Genomic DNA, 20447 nt, shown 5'->3' with positions numbered 1-20447 from the left:
ACTGGACAACCCATGGAATGCCACAGGCTGGCCAAAAGCTCCAGAGACTAGGAGATGCATGGAGGAAGTTCTCTCTTAGAGGTTCTAGGGGGAAAGCAACTCGGCAGGCATGCTGATTTCAGGACATCTAGCCTTTATAACTGTGAGAGAACAAATCTGTTCTTTTAAGCCACCCAGTTTGGAGCAGGGGTTGTTTTGTTTTTTGTTTTTTGTTTTTTCAGAGTTTGGAATCAAATTCAGGAATATCACACATGCCAGGCAAGTGCTCTATCACTGAGGTACAGCCCTAACTCTTGTAATTTTTAACAGCAGAACTAGGAAATGAATATGTTCGCCTAGTTCTCTAAATTTCTAATTCTCAAAACAATAGCAGGGGATAAACAGAATGGGCATCAATAAGCAAAATGTGAGACAAGTCTGTTTTAAAACACACAAGAAGGGCTTCAAAGGCAACAAAACCTCTGAGTTAGTTTCCATTTGGTATATACTCTTCTGACAGGTTAGCTCCTCCCAGTTTGGAAATGACTCAAGACAGTAGAACAGGCGCTTCTTCACTTTGACATCTACTCTTAGAAGGACACTATTTTAAAACAAATCACTTTGCATTTTGTTAATTTGAAACTCATAAAACAAACATCCACCCTTTCCCAAAACATTAAAATAAAACGGGAAAATCTTTGGTGGTCTGTTCATATGTTTTAAATAAGAAGAGATCTGTCTAGAATCTATCTTCAATGTAACCTTTTCCCCTGGTGTGTGCCATGACATTTTCTGGCATGTGTTTTCCACTCTGATCTCACGGAGGAATGATCAAGGAGTCTTTACAGTAACTATGATTTTTTTTCAGTCCTGCACTCCTGATAAAAGTAAGGTTCACATAGTGTAATATTCTCACACCCATGTATTTTTGTTGTATTATCCAGAAAGGGAAAAGCAAGACAAAAGTCATAAACCAAAACTGAGTTCAACCATTAAATATTAAGGCAAATAGTTTTCATCAATGCTGGAACAAATCTAAAGAAGGCTTCACTTTCTCCCCAATACTTAAACATGTTTTCAAGTGTTCCCGAACTGCATCACATCTTTGTATCATCCCTGTACAACAAAAAAGAGTGGCAAACCGTAAATCGAATCTAGAATATAGTCAGGGTCTTTCTATAGCTAGGCATGTTGACTACGGGGGGTCACTTTTTCATGCTGCCTTTCCATCTAGTAAGAAAGGGTTAAACAGATGATCTTTAGATCTAACAGATGTCAGATATTAATATGAGGTCTACTGAAAGATTAGTAATGCCCATTTAAATTATGGATGATACCAAACAGAAGAAACACAAACTTTCTGTAAATTTTCAATCTTTTAAAAATAATTTCTTTTCAATCCCTGAATCTATTTAGTACTGAAATTCTTAGAGTTACCCAATAAAGATTAAAGAACTATTGCTTCCCCAATTCTTTCTGCCCCCTTACACACATAGAAATACTGAGTTTGAGGGAATGCTGTTTTCCATTTATATGTTAGAAGGACAGAAAATTTATGACTTCTGGCACGTAACAGAATGTTCCATGCCTAAGATCCAAAGTTTCTGTTAAGGGTTCTTGAGTTATGTGTCAATCTTTCTTTAGAGAGATAACTTATCTTAAAATGTCTGCTAATTAAATGGTTTCCAGGGACTTAGGATATTACCCCTGGTCTGAAGGAATGATGCCATGGGATCAGCTGATTCAAGATATCTGATGTACATGAAATTATAATTAAGTGGTATTTCTAGTGGTACATTTAGCATATGGCCAAAACATAATGCAGGGTTTTCTTCTCCCCTTAAGAGCAGTTTAAAGCCAGAATACCAAAGAAAGAAAGGACAAAGAAACAGAGGTGATCTAGAAAGGCAGACATAAGGGGGAAAGGGTGGATGAGAGTTGTGTATATATGTGAGAAGGAAAAACACTGGTGAAACTAAAACTGTGTCTAATCTGAGAATGACACAAATCTTTCCCTCCTTGACTTCTCATAATTGATTTTCCTCCTGCATACAGGAGGGTTGGAATACACAAAAAGTATCATCTCTACCATCAGGAAAAATCCTCAGGGCTTATCTAATCCTAAAAATCTGCAAAAGACATCAGGCTAGCAAAAGGCAAAGACAGAATGCTTTCAAAGAAAAGGATGTCCAAGCAAGACAAAGGCAAAAGTGTGGCAGTTCTTTACAAACAGCAGCCTTAAATGGACAGCTTCAGCTTGAGGAACAGAAAATAAGCTATGAAGTGACCCAAGGACATTGTTCTGCTTAATTTTGGGTAAAATAAACTAGTAAGATTTGAATTATAAAATAATTGTATAGGTAAAAACTATTGAAAAGGTCAAAACAAAATGATGTTATCCGCATAAAGTTTTAGAAGCTATTACTATTCTTCTTAAATAGTAAGTGTTTTTAAAAATGACAATCTTGAATTATTAGTTACTTATCACATGTCAGGTTTCTGTTATTTTGAAATATCATTCCTCTTAATCCTTATAACTATTTGATTTAGTAAATATTGTTATTCCCATTTTTAGTTGATAAAACTGATGATCAGTGAATTTAAATGACAAACTCAAGATTCTTAGTCTCAGCTAAGAGCCAGGTGCACTTTTTTTTTTTTTTTTTTTTTTAAATAGCTCTTTAAATGATTCTATGTGCAGCGAGGACTGAATCCTAGTGCTCTCAATCTGCAGAGCTGTTACTAAAATGTTTAATATAAAACTGAGATGGATCTGACTGCTTCATGTAAAGGATAAAAGTATAAAACTTTCAAAGGAAAACATCAAGACTAAGGGCAGGAAAAACAAAAATAGGACAGGATACAGGAAGCAATAACCAGATAAAATTAATAAATGTACTTCATCAAAATTAAAAAATTCAGCTCACTGTAACATCATTATAAAAGCAAATGGCAAGACAAAGATTGGAAGAAAATATTTGTGAAACATAAACCAAATAAAGGACTGGTATCCAGGTTATATATGGAACTCTACTTCTCAGAATCAACTAACAATACATTTTTTTAAAATGGTTAAAAGATTTGACATTTCACAAAGGAAGATACATGAGTGGCCAATGAACACAAGAAAGTGTGTTTACAACACCATTAGTTGCCAAGGAAATGCAAATCAAAACCTTAATGACATACCACTGCATGTACACCAGAAATACTAAAACAATTATATATATTAGTAAGGATGCAGAACAACTGGGGTTCTCATACATCACTGGTGAGAATGTGAAATGGTACAACCAGTTTGGAAAATAGTCTGTTTCTCATGAAAATAAACCTACACTTACCATATTACCTAACAATTCCACTTCTAGGTACTTAAGAAACATTATTTAGATCCCATTTACATCAAGTCTGAAACATGGAAAATTAATAGATGGGGAGGTGGGGAGTGCTGACTCTGGAGAGTTTAAATGTAGGATTGTCTGGGAAGGAACAAAAGGAAACTATCCAAAGTGATCTTTATTATATATATACCTTGATGTGGGCTTGGGTTAAAAAGTGAATGAATATATTTATCAAAAGTCACCGAATCCTCAAAACTGTACATTTCAGCCAGACACAGTGGCACATGTCTGTGACTCCGGAGGCTGAGGCAGGAAAATTCCAAGTTTGAGGCCAGCCTCGATAATTTATCAAGACCCTCAGCAACTTGGTGAGACCTTGTCTCAAAATAAGATATAAAAAGGGACTGGAGATGTAGTTCAGTGATAAAATTGTCCCTGGGTTCAATCCCCAGTATCAATAATAAAAATTAAAAAAAAAAAAGGTTCTGGATTTCATTGGATGTAAATTTACAAAAAATAAAACCCAAATATAGACAAATAATGAATTCTAAGTATTTAGAGTTGAAGTGTACTGACATATTTTCAAATGCATCCAAGAATTTAGGTGGACTGGTCGGTAAATAGAAGAGTGGACAGAAACACTGCTATGTAAGGAAGTAAATGCAAAAAAAAGAATCCGAGCGTTAGATATATTTGGTGTTCATTGCATAATTCTTTAACTTTTCTACATGTTTCTGTGTTATGATAATGAAATGTTAGGGGAAAATGCCTTCCTGTCTTCCTCAACCAGAGTTACACTATGTAAGTAAGATATATGTGTATAAAAATTATATAACTTATACACACCGAAATGTAAAAACAGCTACACACTTCGTATTTTACTACTTTACCTGAGGAATTAAGCTTAATATTGCCAAAACACTAGTCCTTTAATTTTCATTCATTTACCAATTATTTAATATTATTTATTATGCTATATTCAAGGCATCCTGCCTTGAAAAATCACAACTCACATTTTAAACATCTCATATCACAATTACTTAATCAATTTATGTACAATATTTTATCTAAGAATCTCAAGTATCAGACAAGAGTGGCCTAGATCATGTATACTTTATGATCACACTTTTTCTCTCAGCTAGTGCCAAAAAAAACTCCAGGATTTCTTCTCATTTTAAAAACAAAATGCAAAATTCATGCTGCTGATATAAGAAATAGAAAGACTTTAGTAATCCACAAATATGCATAAGAATAAACATGAAGCTCATAACACTCACTGAACAGTTCCATTTGCTGGGAGGAATACTCAATGGAAAGATAGGTCAAGGTGAACAGCTGGCGAGAAACACTTCAGGCTGTTAAAGAGCCCTTTGTAAGACCACAGTCACACAAATGGCTCCAGGAAGTGACCTAATGCCCCACTCATGGTTCACAGAAAAGGATGTTGCAATGTTTTGCCCATAGATTATATTTTTAGAGAAGGAGAACAGGAGACTTAAGCCCTGGGAAGAGAAAGGAGGGAAAGGTTAGGCCCTGGGAAGTACTTGAAACATTCTGGTATTGCACAGTCCATGTGTGGATGATCAATGAGGAAGACTTCTAAAGAAGTAGCTGATGACCTGTCTATCAGGACTATACTTTCAAATGAATTCCTGGCTTTAGAAGAGGTTTTCAGAGACTGAGAGCAAAATAACAAAAGATGAACAGATTTTAGAGTCATGCCTAAGTGCAAATCTCAATTCTCTCACTCAGTAATTTTGGATTAACTTCTTTACTAATCAGAGCCTCTGGGGCTGGGGAGATAGCTCAGTCGGTAGAGTGCTTGCCTTGCAAGTACAAGGCCCTGAGTTCGAACCCCAGCACCGAAAAAAGAAAAAAAGAAAAAGAAAAACTAATCAGAGCCTCTACTCTCTCCAGGGTAAAAAAGAGGACAAAATCCCTAGAGTTGCTGGGTAGGTCCTTGTGTATGGTAAACACTCTATTGATATTAATTTGTCTCCCTCCTTTTCCTTTCACAAGTAGTAAGTCCTTGGTTTTATTTACACAAGAGGAAATATTTACTGCAAAACCTCTTGGTCACAAACCACTTTGGCAGACTACAAGTTTTTCTAAATGAAAATAATTCCAATTTAAGAGAAACTTTTTACCATTAAAATTTCAAAACATAAATAAATACTCAATGATCCTCCACATATCCATGACCCATTTTCAGTTATTATCAATAGAACCACTTTAAAGCTGAGACTTAGAGATATCATCCAATGTGTTTATGTCAGACAAAAGCCATGTATTTAGAGACATGTGTATTCATAATGATATTCCCCCTGGGAGAACAGAAGTCCTTACAATTAAAGCCTCAAAGGCATCGTGGAAATTACCCAAATTCCGATATTTTAAAACCCATGTTAGTTTCCCTCTTCCAATGTATGGAGTTTTCACTTCAAAGAATCCCTTCAGTCAATACACTAAAAGTAATGATGACAGAAATCCTGATGTTTACACCATAAATCTTCCCAAGAACCTTGGGAAGAGAAAGGAACAAGATGGAAAGGGTAGGGAAACACCCAATCAGAACAGAAGAGTTGCTGAACAAAAATGAAAGGAAGTATATAGGGTATTCACAGAGGCTTCAGTATGTTCCAAACCAGAATTCCAGGACTTTATGCCTTTATTCTTATACGATAACTTCTAAACACAGAATCACCACCCTCTCTTGGACAACTTGATCACCCACTAGCACAAATGTTCTCACCACTTTTCCAAAGTCATTTTAAAACCAGAAGAAATAATCTTCTTCAGAGATGCCATGGTATTTCTGCCCCTCCATTCCTCACCACAAAGAAAAACCACTTGTGGCACATAATTAAGTGTTATCTGCCCTCTCTGCTATGGGGAAGCCCTCTACGCTTCTTAGGGGACAAAATGACTTGCTGCAAGGAGAAACAAGCCCAAGCAAAAGGCAGCAAAATGCTCCCATCACCCACTTCCTTAGCCTCAAATTATATGTAAACATAAACTGATTTGTGTGCATGCATTTTTCACTACCGAGAAAGTTTGGTTCCCTTAGTGAACATCTAGAAAGTTCCAAGTAAGCAGGCTGGATGAATAAGGGTGATATCACCAGGCTCAACAGCAAGTTTAAGGCCTCAACATGTTAATCAGAAAATGACTCTATGGTTAGTTTATACACATGACATCATACAGTCTAAGTTGCAGTCCTTTCCTGTCCAAGGAAGAACATTCACTGTCATCTGATTTAGTTCATTATAAAGCAAAACTTGCATGTAAACCAGCTATAGTTTTGTAGAAAACAAGTTTGGCCAATGCCCTTTATAATAAGCCCTGGTAATCTCACTTCTTTTTTCAAAAGGGAATACTTACACTCTTCAATAGTAAGTAAAATCTATAAGGCTAGCTGGATCACAATTTACTACCAGGAGTCACACATTAAGGAAAATAATATGCTGTGAGAAGATGATGAGCACAGGAAGAAGAACTAGGTGAAAAAGATTTAAGGAAGGCCAAAGGGAACATGAGAGTCACTGGACAAAAATGAAAGGAAGGTACCCCAATACCTTTGAGAAGATGATGCTGTCCATTTCATCATTGGGTGAATGAAAGAGGTCAGAATCACTCCCAGATTCTTTCTGAAATACACCTTGTTTTGAGTCACACTCTCTGCTCAGTGCAACATCCAAAAAGTTATCTGAAAAAGAAAATTTATTCAACTGATGCTTAAAATTTTTTTGTTTCTTTTCACCTCAGCAACTAGTCTTTTTTCTCTTTTACACCCACCCCACCCATCTCCACATCCCTCCCTTCCTTCTCTTTCTTTTTAGGCATCAAGAAGCTAGAAAGGACATAGTCAAATTAATAGCTTTCAGTTCTATTATTCCAATTCTAGGTTCATATGTTTACCACAGGCCATTCATGAGTTTGCCATGTTATGTAAGTTAAAGAAAAAGGATAATTTAGAACCATATTCTATCTAAATAATAATGGTTCCCCCCTCAGTAGCAATAGGATTACAGAGATTTAATGCATGGAATCCAATGACTCCTCAACATTAATAGTTCTGTCACAAATCCTTCCTCTGGCTCAACAGAGTTCCTATCCTTGTTATTGACATGTTCCAGATGAAGAATCCGAAAGTCAAGTAGTGGGTAGACACTAACCTCCTTTGTAGGTTTGAAGACAGGAGCAATGCCTATCATTATATTAAGTTTATTTACTGTTTGATGAGGACACTAATACATGCATACTTTTTAAAATCTGAAGGTGATACCAAGTGATGAAGGGAAGAGTTCATTAAAACTCTACCCAGGGCTGGGGATATAGCTCAGTTGGTAGAGTGCTTGCCTCATGTGCACAAGCCCTGGGATCAATCCCCAGCACCACAAAAACAAACAAACAAAAACAAAACAAAACCCTACCCAGATGTTTTGGTTGAGACCAAATTCAAAATGATCTGACAAAACAAGGTGATGTCAAAACAAACACACACTACTAATTTTAGGTCTTATTAACATACAATGTACTGGAATCCAAAATGGGGATGGTCCTATTACTATGTGCTGATATCACACATGACTATTTATTCCTAGATAACATTTAAATCTGAACACTGATAAACAAAAAATGTGTGCATGGTAATGAGGTTATAACAGTAGAAACAAACAAGCTACATTCAGCTTAGGCAGAAGCTTGAAGAAAATGTGCCTAAAGACAGCAGTAGGTTCTTTCTGTATTCTTCTAGGCACTGAACAAAGACCACTGAGTGTAAACGGCAGTTTCACTATTTAGGACTTTGCAGGGGCCTCAAAAAATAATAAATGTCACTTCACCAGGACAGCTGGAGCACAGATTGAATGCCTATGTCAACATACCATAGAAAAACTACCTGCGTAAGGCAGAAGTATAGATTGTGCTAGTTAATTTCTACCGAATCTTCTGATTCTTAGAGTCAATGCTTGAATGATAATTGTGTGTTTGTATGTGTGTGTGTTTAAGAGAGGGAGAAAGAAAAGGGAGGAGAGAGAAAAAAGGGGGGAGGTGTGGATGTAGATAATGGGAAGTTTTATCTAAATTAACAGTTAATAATCAATAAAATCATTTACCCTGAATTAGCCAGGTAAGTTTTGATGAAGGTGGCATTGAATCAGTATAGGTCATGCATTGCTGGTCAGTAAAATTACTTGTTCTATAGTTCGGCATTTAGCTAGGTACTGGGGAGTGTCCAAATAAAAATGTGTGAGGAGCAGGATTTTTATCTGTGGCAGAAATGAACATATTAAAAGATAATTTCATCAAAGAATTGAATAAAGGATGCCATATGAAATGAATCAGGGCTTTGGATTAATATGAAAATTTTGAAAAGATCCTATAGTTGATGGACTATTTCAGATGTGTTAGTTCAATGGAAATAGATCTGCCTTTAAGACATTAGAAATTATGATTATTCTGGAAGACCCCTTACCTGCACTGCACAAAGAATAGTAAAACTTAGGTGGAGTGGGTGGGTTTTCTATTCCCTTCCTTTTTCCCAGTTGGAAAAATCAAAAGCTCCATTCTGAGGTTGAGGGGAAAACAAGGGAGCTGGCCAAGAAAAGAAAGGGCTGTCACAGCAACTATGCTGAGCTGCTAGATTGTCCAGCTGGCAGTCTAACAGCCCATGTCCAAATTCCAGACTGGAAAACAAACCAGCTCAAGATATTCTAATGGAAAATTCACAGGAAGATCCAGATGCAGACTTAGAAATACCTCACCCAGAAAATAAATCCAAGCCAGCAAAAAGGACCACAAACCTGGTTTGGGATAGAAGCAGTTCACTGTTTGAGATAATGTTGATTGCTGAAGTAGGGAGGAGAGAAGGGTATGGAAAAGGAGTAAAGGAGACAGAAGGACCTTAAGTCATTATAACCCCAGGTTCACCTCCATTGTGGGGGCAAGGAAGGGGGGGCTTCCTTAAAGGGGACTAATCCACACCTCTTGTCACGTGTTAAGTTTTTTAAATTAATGAACTCTTTCCTTTCTTCGTACACATCCCCTAATGAATAATATAGAGCAGCATATCAGAGTGTAAACTAGAGTACTAGATTAATAGTTCAATGGATTTGGTTTAAATCAAGGTCTGACTACCTAATTAGAAGATCCCAGGAAAGAAGTAATTTAACCCTCTATTCTTCATTTTCATACCTGTGAAATGGGATGATGAGTATCTCCCAGGAGTTGTAGTGACATAAATAATTTATACATATAGTAACCAGAACGTTGGTCCCTAGCACATAGCAGATGTGAGATTATGTAAATATTGAGATGACAGTATCCTGAAGATGGGCATAGCAGGGACAAGTCTTGTTTTATAACCCATATATAAACATGCCCCCAATTTTTTGAGTACTGCATCATTGACTTTTTAAAAGTCAGCAGAACATATGTTCTTTGAGATGTTATCTAGTCATCTGGGTTGAAAATTACAAATTTGTGCATCACATAAAACCATTTCAGTCAATGATGGACCGCATATATGATGGTATACACCATACAACCTAGGTGTGCAGCAGATTGTACCTATACCTCTAGATTGCCATAAGAACACGCTTATCATGTTCACACAATGGTAAAATCACCTAACGACACATTCTCAGAATGTATCCTTATCTTTAGGCCATATGCAACTGTATATGCTAACAAATTTTAGTTGGAAAAGAACAGGAAAACACACCAGAAAAATGCACTGGGTTTTGTTAAATCATGCTAGTCATAATCCTATCTTGTGTCTATCAGTATTAAAGACTATGCAAAGTGATCCTAAAGGCATGATCTTAGTTGGTCTAACTCTATTGCTCTACTGAGACACTGTTTACAAAGTGAAAGAAAAACTGAAGCCCAAGCCTGATGTGGTGGCCCAGTTACTCAGGAGGCTGAGGCAGGAGGCAAGTTCCAAGTCAGCTTCAGCAATTTAGGAAGAACCTGTCTCAAAATAAAAAATAAAAAAGGACTGGGGATGGTGGAAGAGTACCCTTGGGTTCAATCCTTAGTACTACAAATGAACAAAAACACACAAAAAACAAAACAAGGAGGAGGAGGATAAAGAGAAAGGAAGTTTGAAAAAAAAGAAACCTTCAAGTCCTAGGATTCTCTCTCTCTCTCTCTCTCTCTGTCACACACACACACACACACACACACACACACACACACACACACACACACCACATATAAAGCAACAACAAATACCTGCCTAAACTAAAAATCTTGGGTCTGAAGTACTAAAGCATAATAGGATCTTAAATTTGTTATGTTGAGGATAAAAAATAATCACCAAAAAGGCAAAACTGCTTATGCTTGAAGTTAAGATGTAGAAAGGGATACACAATTAGAGATAATGCCCTGGAGTAAATGCTCAGGGGTTCAAAACCATTGCTTGAAATAAGTCAAATAAATGACAAGATGTGGATATACTGCTTCCTCTGAATATTCGAATTGTGACACAATTTCCTTTAACTTTTATATGGTAGAAAGCTTCACTGCTTAGGTCACTGGGAGAATTTAACTATATTTTTAGAAAAAACTCTAAATAGCTAAAGGAACCAAAATGATGTAGGTAGCATACCTTTCACTTCTAACATTTTGAATGTGGAGACCCTAAACTTAACTATAACATAATATCCTTTAACAACTCTATCAAAAAGTGACACGAAAATAGGGAAAAATACTTTCCATATTTGCTTTTGATACTTCCTTTGTAGCAGAGACAGAGTTGAGAATCAGCAGGAAACCTTACTGGAGACAGAATTTAATACTACTGCAGGGTACCTATCACTAAACTGTTTCAAAAAAGAATAGCAAATGACAAAGACTCATCAATTTTTAAAGCAGATCAACAAAAACTGGAAAGGAAAAACATAGGCTCTTTGGGTTAAGCAGACTCAATGACCCAGAATGCTTGCTATTTACTAGTATTAACCTAGCAGCTGTAAGAATGGAAATAGGGACATAAAATCACCTACCATGTCATTAGTACAAGAGCCTCCAATGAGGCAAGCTACTAAAACTTTACAGATGGAAGACAATAGAGTACACAGACATTAGGGAACAAACCTTACATCACAGACAGTTGGTGGGTTTAAAGGTGAGAATCCTAAATGATCACAAGTCATGTGCTGTATCATAACAAGCAATGTCTTAAAAGCATTTTACCTCCATCTGTTGTTACTTCATAGAGGCTTAAGGAACGACTAAATTCTGGACAATCCTTCCAAAGTTGCAATGGTTCTCAACCATGGCTACTCAGGAGGAAAACCAAAGGAGGTTATAATTCTGAGACTCAGGCCACACCCCAGCCTAATTAAATCAGAATCTCTGAGGGTAGGATCCAGGTATTTTTAAAGCTTGCTCACCTACATAAGTCCACTGTGTAGCAAAAATTGAGAGCTACAGGTTTAGTCCCTAATAATACATATATTTATAATTTTACCAGATTAAAAATCCTATATCGTACACAAATGCACAGCACCAGATAATTTCACAAATGAGTAAATAAATCAGAGCAATTTGTGGGGCTAGGGCTGTGGCTCAGTGGTAGAGCGCTTGCTTGGCACATGTGGGGCACTGGGTTCATTTCTCAGCACCACATTAAGAAATAAATAAAATAAAGGCATTGTATCCATCTACAATTATAAAAGACAAAAACAAAAAAAAAAGAAGTTATATGTGAAGTCTGTTGCCACTATAATGAAGTTAAGAAAACTATTTGTGCTCATCTTTACTTGTGAGACCAAATGCCTACAAACCAAAATCACATATATCCCTTCCTCTGATTACTATATAACACGCTATGGAAGACTAGAGCTACAAATCAATGATCTATTATTAGAGTAGGACTATGGCTCCAGAAAACTTAATATCTTGGATGGAGTTACTCATGCAAACGGGAAAATGGAAAAGATCTGCTCACCAGGGCTCTGCTGAGAAGCCAAAAGAGATGCTGCCTCTGGGCATGGTTCTATTGTACACCAGCTTTCTCGGTTTATCTGGAAAAGAAAAACAATTTGTTTCAGACAGCAAAGTAATGTGAGACAAGTGTACAGTAGCTAAAGCTTATCTATCATACAACCATTCTTCTTTAATATTTTATTGCAAGGTGGGTAAAATAATTTCAAGGAAGAAAAACACATAACAAAAACTTCTTAATACAACCAAGGCAATATACACTCAAATCTCTGAGGAGACTGTCAATAAAAGTGACATACAAAAGCAAGAGGAAAAAGTAATCAAAAAGGAACATGGTGCAAGTCAGGGATGAAATAAAAAGTAACAAGATAAATGTGACCAGATATTAAAATGCATATTGATGCCCTAGTATGTAAGTTAAGAAAATACACAAAAATTTAAAAATACAAAATAATTCCTATTTAGGAATTAATACATACCAGGTACAATGTTAGGAATTCTACAAAGATTATCTCATCCAATCATCACAATAGCTACCAAAAGCTTGTGTTATCTCTACTCAACCACAGAAAAAATAGGCTAGGAGGGAGTTCCACATAACAAATTGCAGGAATGGCACTGGAATGCAAATCTTTGTGATTCTAAAAAGTAAATATACTCCCTTCCTTCCAAATTAAATAGCTTTTAAAAATGCAGCCTTTATAACTTCCAACCACCTTAACTTTATAACAATCTATTTTCCATAACTGTGAAATCAAGAAATTGTTAATGTTATCATTAAAGATTTCAACACTTCTCTCTCAGTAATTAATAAAATCACTAGACATGAAATTGGCAAAGATATTAAAAACTCAAAGATATCAATCTCAAATAAAGAAAACCTATAAATTCTCAAATTTAAGAGGATTAAAATCTTAAAAAATATACTCATACAATGACATCATGAAATCAGAAACCAAAAACAAAAGATTACTCAAAAACCCTGAATATTCAAAAAAATTAAAAAACAAACACTTCTAATTAACCAATGAATCAAACAAAAAATACTGAGGAAAATTATTATTTCAAAGTGAATAAAAATTAAAATACCACACACGAAAGTTTGCTGGTACTATTAAAGTAGTAGTTAGAACAAAGTAACATTTAAGTTTGTAACATTTGAAAACAAGGAAATTCTCAAATCAGTAATGTTAGCTTCCACCTTAAGAAATGTGAAAAAGAACAAACTAACTCAAAGCAGAATAAAGAAAGAACAGAAAGGAATGGGAAGAAAATAGAAAAACAATAAAATGAATAATGCAAAAAGCTGATTCCTCGAAAGGATCAAAAGTATCAATAAAATATAAGCTGAATTGATAAAGAAGAAAATTTACAAATCATCAGCACCATGGATCCAAGAGGGAAATGATTATAAAATCTATAGACACTCAAAGAATAATGGAATATCATGAACAACTTTACTATAAAAAATTCATGAAACCACACAAACTACTGAAATTCACTCGAGAAGACAAAAACAAATTTGTTAGACTTATTCTACTAAACACATTAATTCATAGTTTACAAGTTTCTTAAAAGGAATACTCTAGGCCCAGAGGGCTTTAGTAGTGAACTCCACCAAACTACCAAACATTTAAGGAGAAAAATAATACAAATTCTGGCCCCCACCGCTTCTGGGACCTCAGCACCCGCCTGCCCTGTGAGGACTCAGCACCTGTCCTCTGCCCATCCCCAATATGGCTCCCCAGCAAGTCTGGAGGCTGGTGCAGAAATTTTGAATTATCCCTGAGGGCATGGCCACCATCTTTGGGTGGGGCAGTTCCTGTCTTGAGACACCTGCAGGAGACTGGAGGCCCTTTGACAGGTACCATGCTTGCATGGACACACTAAGGTCTGGGAGGTTTGAGTGGTGGATGGCTGTGAACCATAGATTTTAAAAAATTTTTTTAATTTATTATTTATTCTTTTTTTTTTTCCTCACTGTATTTTCTTTTTATTTACCCATTTCCTCCAAGTCTCTTTCTCCCCTTTCTCAGGCTAAAAACTAACTTCTTTTGATCCTGCTCTCACACTTCCCTTGATCTAGTACCTCTATATGCTCACATCTTATCCCTTTAAAGGTTATATCCTACACCCCTCCCCATCTTCCTCATCCACCACTAGAGGTTGTAGAGCTCATTGCAAGTCAATTGGCTATACTGTAGATAATAATTGAACTCATCCTGTTTATTACAATACTGTTAACATCTTCATAGGGGCTATCTGTTCTAGGGCTGAATATTGTTTGTATTGGGTGCTGCTAATATTGATCTCCCTGTCAAAGGAGAGGTATTGGAAACATGTACATTCACAATAAGCCTAGAGGGGGGAAGTTTCAATACCTTAGATCTTTACTTCTAGAGGGGAATACACAGAAACAATATGAAAAAACAGGGGAAGAAAGTGTCCCTAACAAATCAAGATGCTATATTAAAAGAATCCAATGACAGCATGGCAATAGAAATGACAGAGAAGGAGTTCAGAATCTACATAATTAAAACAATCTGTGAAGCAAAAGATGTGGTAAGAGCAAATTCAGGCAACGAATGATCATTCCAATAAACAGTTAAAAAAGCAAATGCAGGAAGAAAAAGAGCACTTTGATAGAGAGGTAGTGTTTCTGCAAAAAAACAAAACAAAACAAATACTTGAAAGAAACAATAAACCAAATAAAAACTCAATAGAAAGCATCATCAACAGAATAGATTTCATGGAAGACAGAACCTCAGACAATGAAGAGAAAATAATTAATCTTGAAAATAAGTTGACTAAACTGAGAAGATGATAAGAAATCATGAACAGAACCTCCAAGAATTATGGCATATCATGAAAAAAACCAAATTTAAGAATTATTGGGATTGAGGAAGGTATAGAGATACAAAACAAAGGAATGAACAATGTGTTCAACAAAATAATACCAGAAAATTTCCCAATCCTGAAAAATGAAATGGAAAACCAAATACCACAACACCAGATGCACAAAATTACAACAGATCCACACCAAGGAACATTATAATGAAAATACCTCACATAAAAAATAAAGATAGGATTTTAAAGGCTGCTAGAGAAAAGCATCAGATTACATAGAAGGGGAAACCAATAGGGATATCAGAAGATTTCTTAGCCGAGACCCTAAAAGCTGGAAGGGCCTGGAACGATATATTTCAAGTTCTGAAAGAACATGGTTGTCAAACAAGAATCCTATACCCAACAAAACTAACCTTCAGATTTGATGATGAAATAAAATCTTTCCACAATAAACCAAAGATAAAAGAATTTACAAATACAAAGCCTGCATTATAGAACATTCCCAGCAAAATACTTCATGAGGAGGAAGTGAAAAATGACAATACAAGTCAACAAAGGAGGAAATTTCCTAAAGGAAAAGCCAATCAAAGGAGAAACCAAGTCAGGTTAAAAACCAAAAATAATCCAAAATGACCAGGAATACAAATCATATCAAAATAATAACCCTGAATGTTAACTACCTAAACTCATTAATCAAAAAACATCAACTAGTAGATTGGATTAAAAAGAAAGACCCAACAATATGCTGCCTTCAAGAGACTCATCTCATAGAAAATGACATCCACAGACTAAAGGTGAAAGGATGGAAAAAAACCTACCACGCACATGGACTCAGTAAAAAAGCGGGGATTTCCATCCTCATATCAGATAAAGTGGACTTTAAACCTAAGTTAGTCCAAAGGGATAAAGAAGGACATTTCATACTGCTTAAGGGATCCATAAACCAGCAAGACATAATGATTTTAAATATTTATGACCCAAACAATGGAGCATCTATGTACATCAAACAAATCCTTCTCAATTTTGAAAATCAAATAGACCACAACACAATAATACTGGGTGACTTTAACAAACTGCTCTCACCACTGGATAGATTCTCCAAACAAAAACTAAACAAAGAAATTATAGAATTAAATAATACAATCAATGACACAGACTTAAGAGATATGTATACAGTATTTCATCCACCATCGAGCAAATACACTTTCTTCTCAGTAGCTCATGGATCCTTCTCCAATAGACCATATGCTATGTCAAAAAGAGGCCATTAGTAAATATTAAAAAAAAAAAAAAATCAATACTACCTTGTATTCTATCCGACCATAATGGAATGCAATTAGAAATTAATGGTAAAATAAAAAACAAGAACTCCTACACCTGGAGACTAAATAATATGCAACTGAATGATGCAAAGATAACAGAAGATATCAGGGAGGAAATAAAAAATTCTTAGAGGTAAATGAGAACAACGACACAATATATCAAAATCTCTGGGGCACTTTGAAAGCAGTACTATGAGAAAGTTCATTGCATTGAGCTCATACATTAAAAAAATAAAAAGTCAACAACTAAATGACCTAACATTAAAGCCCTAGAAAAAGAACAGATCAACACCAAAAGTAGAAGACAGAATATGATTAAAATCAGAGATGAAATCTATGAAACTGAAACAAAGAAACAATTTAACAACTGACAAAACAAAAAGTTGTTTCTTTGAAAATGTAAACAAAATTGATAAATCCTAAGACACACTAAAAAAGAGAGAGAAAACTCAAATTACTAGAATTAGTGATAAAAAAGAAAATACCACAAGAGACACCATTGAAATACATAACATAATTAGAAGCTACTTTGAAAATCTATACTCCAACAAAACAGAAAATACTGAAGCATTGACAAGCTTTCAGAGACATATGATCCTCCCAAACTGAATCAGGAAGACATACACGATTTAAACAGATCAATTTCAAGCACCAAAATAGAAGAAGCCATCGAAATGCCTACTAACCAAGAAAAGCCCAGGACCAGGTGGATTCTCAACCGAATTCTACAACACCTTTAGAGAAGAACTAATACCAATATTCCTCAAAGTATTCCAGGAAATAGAAAAGGAGGGAACCCTTCCAAACTCCTTCTATGAAGCTAGGATCATTCTGATACCAAAACTAGACAAAGACTCATCAAGGAAAGAAAACTTTAGACCAATATCCCTGATGAACATAGATGTAAAAATCCTTCACAAAATACTAGCAAATCATATACAAAAACATATTAAAAAGATATTGGTTTATCCCAGGGATGCAAGGTTGGTTCAACATTCAGAAATCAATAAACGTGCTTCATCACATCAATAGACTTAAAGTTAAGAATCATATTATTTTAACAGATGTTGAGAAAGCATTTGATAAAATATAGCACCACCTCATGCTTAAAACACTAGAAAAAATAGGGATAGCAGGAATATACCTCAACACTGTAAAGGCTATCTATGCTAAGCCCATGGCCAACATCATTCTAAACAGAGAAAAACTGAAAGCATTCCCTCTAAAAACTGGGACAAGGCAGGGATGCCCTCTTTCACTTCTATTCAACATCGTCCTTGAAATACTAGCCAGAGCAATTAGACAGACCAAAGAAATTAAACGGATACAAATAGGAAAAGAAGAACTCAAGCTGTCACTATTTGCCAATGACATGATTCTATATTTAGAGGATCCAAAAATTCCACTAGAAAACTTCTAGAACTAATAAATGAATTCAGCAAAGTAGCAGGATATAAAATCAATACACATAAATCTAATGCATTTCTGTTCATAAGTGATGAATCCTCTGAAAGAGAAATTAAGAAAACCACTCCATTCACAATAGCCTCAAAAAAATAAAATACTTGGGAATCAATCTAACAAAAGAGGTGAAAAACCTCTACAATGAAAACTACAGAACACTACAGACAGAAACTGAAGAAAACCTTAGAGGATGGAAAGATCAGCCATGTTCTTGGATAGGCAGAATTAACATTGTCAAAATGGCCATTCTACCAAAGGCACTATACAGATTCGATGAAATACCAATTAAAATCCCAATGACATTCCTCATAGACATAGAGAAAACAATCATGAAACTCATCTGGAAGAACAAAAGACCCAGAATAGCAAAAGCAATCCTGAGCAGAAAGAGCGAAGCAGGAGGTATCACAACACCAGACCTTAAACTATACTACAGAGCAACAGTAACAAAAATGGCATGGGAGTGATACCAAAATAGACGGGTAGACCAGTGGTATAGAATAAATATCATAGAAACAAACCCACATAAGTACAGTTACCTCATACTAGACAAGGAGCCAAAAACATACAATGGAGAAAGATCATCTGTTCAACAAATGGTGCTGAGAAAACTGGAAACCCATATGCAGTAAAATGAAATTAAACCTCTATCTCTAACCCTGCACAAAACTCAACTCAAAATGGATCAAGGACTTAGGAATTAGACTACAGACCCTGTACCAAATAGAAGACAAAGTAGGCCCAAATCTTCATCATGTTGGCTTAGGACCAGACTTCCTTAACAAGACTCACAAAGTACAAGAAATCAAAGCAAGAATCAATAAATGGTATGGATTCAAACTAAAAAGCTTTTTCTCAGCAAAGGATATCATTAATAATGTGAAAAGAGAGCCTACAGAGTGGGAGAAATCTTTTCCACACGCACTTCAGATAGAGCACTGATCTCCAAAACTTATAAAGAACTTAAAAAACCTTCCCAAAAATACTAAGAACCCAATCAATAAATGGACCAAAGAACTAGACACCTTACAGAAGAAGATATACTGGCGATTAATAAATATGTAAAACAGTGTTGAACATCTCTAGTAATTAGAGAAATGCAAACAACTCTAAAAATTTCATCTTACTCCAACTACAATAGCTATTCTCAAGAACACAAACAATAATAGATGTTGGTGTGGATGTGAGAAAAAAGGCACACTTTTACATTGCTGGCGGAGTAGCAAATTGTTGCAGTCACTCTGGAAAGCAGTGTGGAGAATTCTCAGAAAACTTGGAATGGACCCACCTTTTGATCCAGTTATTCCACTCCTCAGTTTATACCCAAAGGACCTAAAATTAGCATACTACAGTAACGCAGTCACATCAATGTTTACAGCAGCTCATTTCACAATAGCTAGATTGTGGAACCAACCTAGATGCCCTTCAACAGATGAATGGATAAAGAAACTGTGGTATAAATACACAATGGAATATTATTCAGTCATAAAGAATAATATTATGGCATTTACAGATAAATGGATGGAACTGGAGAATGTCATGCTAAGTGAAATAAGCCTATTCCCCAAAATCAAAGGCTGAATGTTTTCCCTGATAAGAGGATGATGATACATAATGGGGATGGGAGGGGGGGCGGTTAAAGAAGAATGGAGTAACTTTAGATTATGTAGAGGGAAATGAGAGGGGGTAGGAGGCAAGGATATGAAAGATGTGGAATTAGACATCATTACACTATGTACATGTATAATTACACAAATGGTATGAATCTACATGGTGCACAACCATAGAAACAAAAAGTTGTATGCCATTTGTGTACAATGAATCAAAATGCAGGCTATAAAATAAAAATTCTCATGACTGAAGAAAAAGTATACAAAATAAAATCTCTGTATTTATATTCTAATAAAAATTATACAAACTCTTACACAAAATAGAAGAAAAGGCACACAGCTTGTTTCATAACCCCAGTACCACTCCTGGATCAGTATTAATCAAGGACATAAATATAAAAATCCTCAACAAAACATTAGATAAATTGTATCAAGCAATTTATGTAAAAGATCAAGACACTGTGAACAAATGAGCTAATCTCAAGAATATAAGGTTAGTTTAGAAAACAAATGAAACTAATGATTTTTAATAGATGAAAAAACTTGGCAAAATTCAACATCTATTCATGATTAAAAATCCTAAGAACATTAGGAACGGAAAGAAAACTTCTCAGCCCAATAAGGGAAATCTATACTAAAACCCTACAATTAGCATCATACTTTACAGTGAAAAGACTAAATGCTTTCATTTGTAATAGGGAACAAGTCAAAGATGTTCACTTTCATTACTTCTATTCAATATCATTCTGGAAGTCCCACTCATTGCATCAAATCAGAAAAAGAAATAAAATGAAAAAATATAATTTTCTGTATTCATGGATGGCATGACTCTCTATGTAGAAAAATCCTAAGTAATTTACCAAAATGACATGAGAATAAATAATTTGGCAAAGTGCCAGATACATAGTCCATATCCCCACCCCAAAATGGAT

General features: G+C 35.4%; 1 protein-coding gene across 15 annotated transcripts in view; it reads right to left on the bottom strand.

Annotated features, from left to right (window-relative positions):
• The window catches only part of AKAP13 (A-kinase anchoring protein 13), a gene marked incomplete at its 5' end in the record, with an annotated part of 340854 nt that overhangs the window by 77497 nt on the left and 242910 nt on the right, over positions 1-20447 (bottom strand). For all 15 annotated transcript variants that reach the window (XM_079127358.1, XM_079127357.1, XM_079127350.1 and 12 more), the window contains 2 exons: positions 6896-7026; positions 12277-12352. In XM_079127358.1, the coding sequence (XP_078983484.1) occupies positions 6896-7026; positions 12277-12352 (207 nt within the window). The remainder of the gene's footprint in view (positions 1-6895; positions 7027-12276; positions 12353-20447) is intronic.

The sequence above is a fragment of the Sciurus vulgaris genome, assembly GCF_902686455.1.
Source record: "Sciurus vulgaris genome assembly, chromosome: 2".
Taxonomy (NCBI): Eukaryota; Metazoa; Chordata; class Mammalia; order Rodentia; family Sciuridae; genus Sciurus; species Sciurus vulgaris.
This window is presented reverse-complemented; position numbering and strand designations above follow the sequence as displayed.